At 31.3% G+C, this 11,081-nt stretch overlaps 1 protein-coding gene across 1 annotated transcript; it reads left to right on the forward strand.

The window, feature by feature from the left end:
* The first annotated feature begins 3,690 nt into the window (after nt 1-3,690).
* Nucleotides 3,691-8,147, forward strand: LOC130935831 (E3 ubiquitin-protein ligase XBAT32). The gene is made up of 12 exons (XM_057865740.1): nt 3,691-4,170; nt 4,336-4,550; nt 4,657-4,926; nt 5,016-5,075; nt 5,185-5,256; nt 5,371-5,540; nt 5,632-5,792; nt 6,054-6,112; nt 6,241-6,287; nt 6,788-6,928; nt 7,118-7,206; nt 7,365-8,147. Exons 3-12 carry the CDS (start codon nt 4,732-4,734, stop codon nt 7,934-7,936), a joined length of 1,566 nt encoding a protein of 521 aa, XP_057721723.1. The 5' UTR covers nt 3,691-4,170; nt 4,336-4,550; nt 4,657-4,731; the 3' UTR covers nt 7,937-8,147.
* Nucleotides 8,148-11,081: the final 2,934 nt, after the last annotated feature.

Raw genomic sequence — 11,081 nt, forward strand, 5'->3', positions numbered from 1 at the left:
TATATGCATTGATCACAAAAGCTAGATCTAAGGCTTCATAAGAAAACATGCTTTTAGCAGTGTTTTCTTAATGAGAAAGTATAGGGAGCCAATGGCTAAGCGTACAATATGTACAATAGAGATTTAGGAAGTATTAGAGATATGACCATTAGTGTTACATTGTCTTGTCAGGTTATGCTTTTGGGATGAGTGGGTTCATGATATAGTATTAGAGTTTTAGATCCAAAAGGTCAAGAGTTCAATTCTTGGTGAACTCCAAAATCAACTCTTAGACCATTGACTCCCTAGCACTACCCTTTGTTAATTTGTGTATGGATCTTGAGGATGTATGTTACGTTGGCATGGAAAATATAAAACACCGTCTTAAGTAGAAAAAACTTTGGAGATGCATGGTTGTTGGACACTTGCAGCAACAAACTTATAATTAACTACTTCTTTGTCCTATGTTGTAATTGTCAAATTGAAGCAGTTGTCACAGTTGGTAACAACAAAAGAAAAAAAAAAGAAAACAAAATGTCAAAAGAAATGAGCATGGAGAGGCACGAGCTCCCACCAAAGGCATAATTAATAATAAATTAAAAATAATATTGATAAATAAAGTTATGGATCCTACGAAAGAAATGAATCCTCTCTATTTTTTTTAACACTTGAGAACAGTAACGGTTCCAGAAAATTTTAAAAGTGGGGGCAAAAATATATATACTAAAATAAATTTTGTTAAATATTATTAATTATATAGAGATATAAAAATTAAAGAGTTAGTGAACACTTTCATTCTTAAAATACTATTCATTATATATAATTTATAAAAAAAATATTTTTTATTTCTAAAATTTGAACTTAAAATATTTTAATTAAATTATAAATACCTTATTATCCTAACTAATTTTTTATACAAATTTAATAATAAAATACTGAATTAATTGGTACATTAGCGCCTAATGATACACTAATATTTATAATTTGAAACTAGAATTATATATAAATACTAAAATAATTAAATCTGTATACGAAAAGTATGTTTATATAAAATAACAGAAACATAATTCACAAATTTTTTTTTAAAAATAATTAAATTTGTTATATATTTTTTAATTTAATTTTGATATAATGTTACATGAAAAATTTTATACATCTATTTAATTATGTATTGTAATTAAAATATTTTTCTATTATTATTTCTAAAAATAAAAAATATATTCTAAATTAGTAAATTAATAAATTTATTTTAAAATTTTATACGCAACATAGGTACATATAATAGAACAAAAGATAAAAAATAAGTAATAAAAATGAGTAAATCGAAAATAAAATAAAATATATAAAGTCACAAAAAAAATAAAATATTAGATTAATACCTAAACTACAATTGTTTGAATTAAAATTTGCAATTGAAAATATCAAAAAGAGTAACAATGAAATTGAAAGATACATAGAGTCATGGAGAACTATATAAAAAACATAAAATATTTAAAATTTATTTTTTGATGAAGAGAAGATAACCACTAGACAAGGAATAAAAAAAAGTTGAAAATATAAAAATAAAAAGAGGATTTAAGGGAATAAAAGAGTGACGATACAAGAATTAAATTTGATTAGGTTAAATAATAATCAAAATAATAGAGAAATTAAAAAAGTGAATTTGAAACTTTAGCTAATTCAGTTTAATTTATTTATAGTGGGGTCATTTAAAATTTGAAGTGAGAGTATATTATATATAACTATATTTTAAAAAAAATTAAAATACTGTAGGGGCAAGTGCCCCCTCTTCTTTTCTATTGGGTCCGTCCCTGCATGAGAAAATAAAATGTGGTCTCTCATTTTTAATTTTATACGTGAGACCAAAATTAAATAAAAAAGAACAATAAAAAAATGAAATTAAACACTGAATACCATTCAATTTTTTTTATTGGTGAAGATCCATTCTCTCCTCTACGGAAGAAATGAGGTGGCTTGAAAATAAGAATGCCATGCATGCAGCATGCGCATGTGGTGCCAGATTTGTATATTACATAGGAAGTCAACCCCCTTTGGTGTCACACATCTCTTTAAGACCTTTTTTTTTTGGTGACTCACATCTCTTTAAGACTTAAACCATTGAAAAATCATTTCAAATAAATAAGTTGAATATTTAAATGAAGACATTTTTTGTGAAAATAATTATTAGATAATTTTATAGGTTGAATTTCAATATCTTAATAATTATTTTTATATGAGTAATTATCAATAAATATGCTTGTTTTGATATTTACAGGAAATAACAAAAGCCCATAGCCCATATTGCAAAATTCAGTTTCCATGGTGTAGGCTGGCCCATTATTTTCTCAGTGATCCAAAATTTGGGCCTACGTCTAAAGTACCCTTTATTGGGCCCAATTTTGAGCCGACAATTGGAAGAAGAAGCTCCTCTTTTGAAATGTTGGGCCAAGTCCAAAATCAATACTACAGAAACCCCCAAATAGCCCAAAATAAACGTTGACAAAGTCCAAATCACTAAAAAGAAAACAAATGAGTACCACTACAGTAGATTATTATATCTATGATCTATCTGAATACTGAAATCAAATATCATATGTTATTTAATTTATTTTTAATGTATATTTTATACTAGTAACTAATTTTAATGTAGAAATAATATGTTTGTATATTTATATATGAATCTGTATTCAGATAAATTTATAATAGTTTGAATCATCCAGTTGTCCAAAACAATAAAAATCTATTATAGAGTTGGAAAAAAGAGAGAAAAAAACATAGTGGTATGAGTTCACTATTGCTCCTGTGTCATTGTCATGGTTTAATGGTTGATTGGTTTCAATTGTTTTTTGACTTTTTTCACGCAATGGATGATAATGGAGGTCGCAATCATTTTGTTTCTTTCAAGTTCCTATCATGTGGAGGCTCTCTCTCTCAATCCCTATGCAACAAATTTACATGCTTCCCTCTAAGCTGTACTCACTAATCATTGGATGCTGTTGACCAAATGTGTCTAAACAAAATGCCCAACCGTGTTTTTCTTTTCCTAAATTAACCACCTTTGAAGTTTTCGATAAATTGAAAACAATGTTATCACTATTTTTTATTTCTTTATAATTTTAATAATTTTTAAACGAGAAAAAGAGGAGTATGCTGACATTTTGGACAACATGAAAGGGTAACGTGTTCCCTTCTTTTATTAATTTAATCTTCTATTAACCGTATATGTAAAATTAAGAGAACAATATCGTTTTCCATTGAGCTATGGATCTGTTTTGGTAAGATTGGGTTAGAGAGTAGAGACAAACACAAGGCATGGCATAGCAGAGAATTAAGGACAGCCTTTTGCTTCGTTTTTCTCTCGGTTATCATAGTTGGCATGACACTATTATCATAATTCATTACACCCCTTAACAACAATGCCAATTTAATATTACTGCAATAATAATAATAATAATAAAATAAAAATAATTAATTTGAGTTAGTTGAGTGATTATTTTATTAATCTGTCAAAAATTTAAATTCTGTTTTGTGCATAAAATAATTTATTAAGTAACGACAGCGACAAACCTTTAAATACATCTTAAATTGGCAATGGATAAATCATTGCAAAGGAAGATGGGGAATGGTAGATAGTAGATAGAGGGAAGGAGAGGAGTTAGTTAGCAAGATTGGGGGGAGTGTGAGTGAGAAAAGGGAATGGAACTACACAACTACCAAGTTGACTCATTAATAATGCCCAATCATGGCGACACGCATTTTCTCTCACACCTGTCAATCCATTTGGATATTTTATTATTTTTAGCTAATTACCACTTTAAGCAAACAAAAAACTAGAAGGGAAAAAATCTCGCTCCCCATTCCCCAATTCTCGTTCAAAAATGTTGCTTTCAGTTTCTACACTTTGATGGAGGAGGTTTGATCATCGTTTCTTCTGATCATTCCTCTCTCTCTCCCAATTCCCTTTCTGGGTTTTGATCCTTTCAACGAAAAGTTATCACCTTGGCCTTCTGGGATTATTTTTTTTTATTCTTTTATTTTTTTTATTTTTTTGCCGGGGGAGGAGGCAAGCTGCTTGCTTATTGCTCCAAATTTCATCATTCTTTAAATTCAAAGGAATATATTCCGAAACTGGTACCAGGTTCGTGAGATCGGATTGGTAAATTTCAAATAGGATAAAAATTCTTCCCAAAGGTACAAACTTGTTTTTTCCCTTTTGGGGGTTCCCTTCCAAAATAATTTTGTAATTTTTGTTGGGTTTCTCGAAGTTCACGACGTGTTGAACCAATGTATGAATAAATAACAATTGATTATTTTCTTTTAATATTCATTTGAGTCACCAATTCACTGTTTCCGCAGGCTTCACGGTTTGTGGACAAAACTACTCTGAACTGTTTTCAACTCCTCCTTTTGGTGTTGAGATTTCTGTACTTGCCAAAAAAAAAATATTCTCTCTCTCTCTCTCTCTCTCTCTGCCCCTCTCTTTCTCATGAATCATAGGATTGTAGGCATTGACAGTTTCAAGTAATTCCTTCGGACGTTTATGAAATTTTGGCAGAGTTGTCATTTGTTTGGTAAGAACAATGAACCTTTGACACAGACAAAGAAGATCTCTTATTATATCGGATTGATTAAGGTATTGATGATTTTCATGTACCCGGCTGTGTTTGTTTTGTGTAGGAGAGAAAATCTTTCCAAGGAAAACCCCTGCTTTCTCAAATCCGTGAAAAGTGTTGACTTTGGTTTGTGGGGGACATGAAATTTCTGAGCTTGGTGGGGAATTCTTTAGGGTGTTCTGCTTCCGGGGAGAGATTGGTTTCTGCAGCAAGAGATGGCGATGTTCAAGAGGCCAAGGCCTTGTTGGAATATAATCCCCGCCTTGCAAGGTATTCCACTTTCGGAGTTCGCAATTCCCCCTTGCATTATTCTGCAGCTCATGGCCACCATGAGGTATTTAATCTATTCTATTCATTCAATAATTATGTCTTGCAATTCTTCTTTTAGGATAGTATGCACTGATTTTTTCTGCATTGATGTAGATAGTATATCTCTTGCTTGAGTCTGGAGTTGATATCAATCTTAGGAACTATCGCGGTCAGGTACATGAAAAATCACAATTCAATCTAGTGCATACTTTGTGTTATGAGTAGTATTATATTTCTTCTATTGAAAGATCAATTTCTTTTGCTCACATTATATGGTTAACAGACTGCATTGATGCAAGCTTGTCAATATGGTCACTGGGAGGTAGTTCAGACCTTGATTCTTTTTAAAGCTAATGTATGATCCTTTCTACCATCCATGTTTTTTTTCTTTTTTAATATTTGATTTACAATGAGTTAGAACTTAAGTTGAATTCAGATGTGAGAAAATGGTTATTAAATTGGACTGCAGATTCATAAAGCAGACTATCTAAATGGAGGTACCGCGCTCCACTTGGCTGCCTTGAATGGTCATACCAGATGCATTCGGCTCCTCCTCGCGGATTATATACCAAGCATCTCTGACTTTTGGAAATTATTGAAGTCAGATGATTGCAAGTTGACCTCAGAATTTGATCACAGGTACCTACCTTTTCCCCGATTCCTCTTGCAGTCATGCGTTATAAACTGTTGCACCGTGGTTGATTTTGTGTTTAAATTGTTGTATACAAAGTGGTCTTCGTGAGGTAGTTAACAGAACTTCTGATGGAGGCATCACTGCTCTGCATATGGCAGCATTGAATGGGCATGTTGAAAGTGTGCATTTACTCTTAGAATTGGGAGCTTCTGTCTCTGAGGTTACCGTGGAAGATGGAACTACGATTGACTTAATTGGTAATTTTTTATGTGATAAAGTGATTTCAAATCTTTGCTTGGGAAAGTCAGCAACTCAGAATAGTGGATTAAATTTTCTAGTACTACTCGTTGTTGATTGTTTCTATATTCCTGCTTCACTCATCTTTGTTTCTAAAATTCAATCAGGTTATTAACCCTGATATTCCTAATTCTGCTATAGTAATGTAGCCTAAAAGATGTTTAGAAAGTTGTACGATATATTGGTTTTGCCACCATTAACTTTTGTCTCCTTACTATCAGGTTCTGGGAGCACTCCCCTCCATTATGCTGCATGTGGTGGAAATGCACAATGCTGTCAAGTGTGTTTCTGTTTCCTTTTAATTGAAAGATTTCTACTAAAAATATGTTATTTCTTTTTAACTTCATTTGTGACGTCAAATTGAAGTTCAATTGGCTTCTTAATTTGTGTATTATTTGTTTATTTCAGCTTCTGATTGCCAAAGGTGCTAATCTGAATGCTCAAAATGCAAATGGGTATTCATCAGCAAGTCTCTTGTTACTTTTGATGTTCAATGAATCTATCTTACTCCTGTCCTTTATCTTCTAACTTATTATGAAAATCATTAGGGATAACAAGTTAAATTGCTAGATCACCTTGCTTTTGACCAGAAATTTATCTTTAATTTATTATGATGTTACTGAATCCAGAGGATCAGAGTTTCTGAGTTTTCAGATGGTCTTTTTTGTAAACTTGTGCTTCAAGTAATTAGTATTAGTCTTGTCTAGCTCTGCTGTGTTGTATGGTAGTACTTGAAATATGTTCATTCCTTATATCAGTATAGTTTAAATGCAGCCATCATCAATTCATCATCATGGTGTTATCTATATGATTTGGATTTGCTAGTGCCTGCTCTTTTTTAAATTAGTGTTACACTTTGTGTCTTGTATTATCAAGAATCCTTTGATCTCTTCTGATAATTGTAATAAAAATCAGTTGAACCTGTCTCTGATTTCTTCTGCCAATTGTTTGATAGATGGACCCCCTTGATGGTTGCTCGTTCATGGAATAGAAATTGGCTTGAGGACATCTTAAAAGAACCTCCATCAGAAAACTTAGAAGTTCTTCCTTCTCCTTATCTCTCTCTTCCACTTATGAGTATTGTCAAAATTGCTAGGTATGTGTTCATAGAACTATCCTAACTAACCTTGGGAGATTCAAACATTAGTATTGAGAATACAGCAGAAGTTTAAGATTGAATTTTATCCACTTGATTGGGTTAAGCTACTTATCTATGCCTCTAACTTTGTATATTCTATGGCTTACCAATACTAATCTACCTTTCTTTGGTGTTTATGCATAACAGAGAATGTGGATGGAAGACAAATGAATTAGCACCATGTCTAGATCCATGTTCGGTTTGTCTAGAAAGGAAGTGTATGGTCGCTGTAGAAGGTATTCTCCTCTCATATTGAAATGACAAATAAAACATTTGCTTCTTTATTTAGTATAATAAATAAATAAATGCTTGAAACGTTGTAATGCATGTAACATCAAAAGCCATAGCTATGATGTAATAGGAGAGATTCTCAAAATGTGCTATGTTATGGTAGGTTGTGATCATGAGTTCTGCACACAATGTGCCTTGTATCTGTGTTCCACAAATTCAACAACTTCAACAAGCACAAATCAAGGTCCACCAGGTTCAATTGCTTGTCCCCTATGCCGGCACGGCATAGTCTCCTTCGTCAAGCTTCCAGACACCAGGCCTCTACCAAAGCAAACCATACCAAGAACAGCAAACTTGTCTTTAACATTCTGCACCTGCTCTAGCGACGTTCTTGATGATCCAACCGACATGACTACCCCATTTTGCTTACCGTCTTCGTCATCTACGCCTTCCTTGTCGTCATCATCACGGGCCTCCAAGACTTCTCCGGGAAATCTTCGCTCCCTCGGCGGCCAGAAGTTCTCCTCATTCAGCTCATTCAGATTCAACACCGGCCTCTGTCTTGGAGCGGACGTGAGCCCTTCATTGGTTCCTTGCACAACAAGCAGGGACCTGAGGAACCATTTGGGCAGGTGTTCTGGTTCTGGTTTCAGAAGATCAGCTTCTCAAAGGGAGAGAAGGAAGTCATGGTTTTGTTCACTCAACCAATCTGTTGCCACAGGCAATGGATGCTGAATTATTTTTGGTCTTTTTCTATGTTTTTGTTTCCTTGTTCATCGTCACAGCAGAAAATATAAAAGGCTCTACTCTGTACTCAACAATGTACAACAATTTTATCACAATATCATCTACTCCATGAATTGCCTTGTAAATACATACGTTCATGTTTTGGCAAAACATCTCACAATGCAATTCATAGGTTCATGTTCCATTCAAATATATTATATTCAAAAGCCTCTACTTGGAATTGATATGGATCTTTCTTTCTCAATCAGGCTGACATTCTTGTTGATTTATATGTAACAATCAACAATGTTATTATTGTCCTTCTTATTAGGAATAACAAGGAAATTCTAGTCCCTTCACGTTTGCTTTCTCTGATGATAATATTATGCAAAATTCATGCTTTCACTTTTTCGTGAACTACTATTAAATTAAGCAACTATCATGGAAAAAACATGGAAGCTGAATTGAACCAAAAGGCAAAGTCTTGTTCGGTTGCTTCACTTTAATTTATATATACATACGATTACAAGATTAAAAGCTCAGGAGGAATAGATACAGCATAAAAATATGGGAGTGGTTGACTTGATGAAAAACGAAAATTAAACTAAAAACAAACTAAAACGCATTTATAATAAAAAAACAAAACAAACACGGCCTTGCAAGGTCAAGAAAAAAAAAATATAAAAAAAAAAGAGGAAAAAAAAAGACTAATTAAGCTCAATTGGGATAGCACCACCAATTCCCTACCTCCTTATTTTGCTTCTTCGCCATTTGGTGTAGTGAAAGAAAAGGAATCTAGCTGAATTAAACTCACATGATAGTAGTGGGAGAAGTTTGATTCTATTTGAGAGAGATTCTTTTGTAGCAGCATCAGTTGGTAGCAAAGGCATGTTGTTGAGAAAGAAGTGACAAGTTTTGAAGAAAAGATAAAGGGTTAAAGCTAAGGAATGATATGCTATGATGATATGATATAAATGTGCAAGTCAAGAATGCATGTGTATAGAGCTTATATAGTGAAATCTGAAAAGAGAGGTACAAATAAAATGGAAAAAGAAAATAAATTAAGGTAAGAGTTAAGTGGACACAAAAACTATGAATGAATGAAATTCCCTTTCCCATTTTTTTTTTTTTTTTGGTTTGATTCTGTTGTGTCCAGTGAAAAGTCTTTGATTAAAAATGGCGACTGATTTGAGAGAAGGGAAGAAAGGATAAAAGAGGAGTGTGACATGCAATGTGACTAAACCAAATATTTTTTATCTTCCTCTTCTGTGCCCTATCTTTTATCTCCTGAGGCACGTAAATTGAAAAGCATATGCATATGCATTCATGCATGGGAATTCGGACTCAAAATTAATTTACAAAATTAAATAATCACAGTATGGGGCCTGCCCCTGCAATTAATGAATTATTATGAATGAAGAATCCCTATCAGTTCTCATCAAAACATATATGCCATGCAGTGCCAACTCTGATTGAACTATAAAAGGAAATAAGAGTACTAATGAAATGAAATAGTATTCAGTTATTCACAAAAACAAACTCATAAAAGTAAAAGGAAAACATTCAATTCATTACCTTGAAGTGAATGAAATGAAAGCTCCTCTTTGACTAGAATGTCTTTATTTCCTCAGCTTAATTCAATTCAGGAATAACTTGATCAACTAGTCATCTTATTTTATAACAGTTATAAATTAATTAAGGATCTTGTGTATTTCATTAGTGTTAATTACAAGTCTAAAATTTAAAAAATAGTTTATTCTTTTTAATTTGTCAAAAATTGTGAACAAGATTTAGCAAATAAATATCTTAAGAACACAAGCTAATGTTATTAATTACGATTTCTTTTTTTAAAGTTGCAAAATTTATTTTCTAATATGTTTATTATATATTATTAAGATAAAAAATAAAAAATTATTATTATTAATTTTAACATGTATTTTAAAGGTACATAATGGCTAACCCTATGTAAAAATCTCTAATAATGGATATGTTTTTTATATAGTTTAGTTAATTTAATGAGATTATTGGGTGATAGCATTTTCAGCTAGTACACACTACACAGTTCTGGGCTACTGGCTGCAACCATGTAGAATTTTCAGCCGGCAAGAGTACACTGCATGTTATTTGTACAATATAAATCTAATATCGCACATTATACATTATATATATTTTGGTAAAAGAAATTATAAAAGATAAAATATTATTTTATTTTCAAATATTTGAAGTAAATTTTAAATTTTTCAAATATTGTGGTGATTTTGATTATAATAATTTGGTAATAAAATAATAGAAGTATTATGTTTTTAGAAAGAAAAAATAAAATAAAATATGTAATATAAAAATAAAATTGTTTCAAATTTAAGAAAAAATAAAAATTAAATCAAAAACAAAATCATTATTTCTTATTTTTAAAATATGAAAAACAAGAAGAAATATTTGGTGTATGTTTACATATTTTGTTTTTACAAAAAGCATAACAAGAACTAGAAAAAAAAAAAAGGGATTGAGTAAACTAGAAAACATAATACAACTTTGCACGTAAAGCTGGTTAGTGGTCAGATACCGTGTGGGCTTTCTCTTCTTTTCTAGTTGATTCTGCATTTCTATTTTCAGCTTTCTAACTTGGTTCTTTCCCATCCCATAATCCCACCACCACTCTCTGTTCTTTCCATTGCCCTTTTAATAATATTAATTTGTTAACTGATTAAAGATGTTAAATATATTTAATTTGTTGTGACGATGACATATCACTTTGTAAGTACTTATTAGTAACTAATTTTAAGGGAGAATAAAGGGTTTTATTTTTTGTATTGTAATACACGAAACGTTTTTTAATAATGTAAAAATTTATGTTAGTATCATGATATTTTTGTGTAATATGTTAATATGAAATATTTAGAATAAAAAAAATATTTTTTTATTTTTAATATTGGATTAATAATGATATTTTTTAAAATTGTAATCTATTGTGATATTTTTCTAAAATGTGGGAAGATTTAATGTACAGAATATAAATCGGACTGTCCGATTTTTAAGAGGTATAGAAATCGGACCGTCCGATTTCTGTACTCGAACAGTCTGATTTGTGCACACAAATTTTTTTAATTTTTTCATCGATTTGTGTACTCTAAACTTCTAAATTTTTTAAACACAA

This window comes from Arachis stenosperma, chromosome 1, assembly GCF_014773155.1.
Source record: "Arachis stenosperma cultivar V10309 chromosome 1, arast.V10309.gnm1.PFL2, whole genome shotgun sequence".
Taxonomy (NCBI): domain Eukaryota; kingdom Viridiplantae; phylum Streptophyta; class Magnoliopsida; order Fabales; family Fabaceae; genus Arachis; species Arachis stenosperma.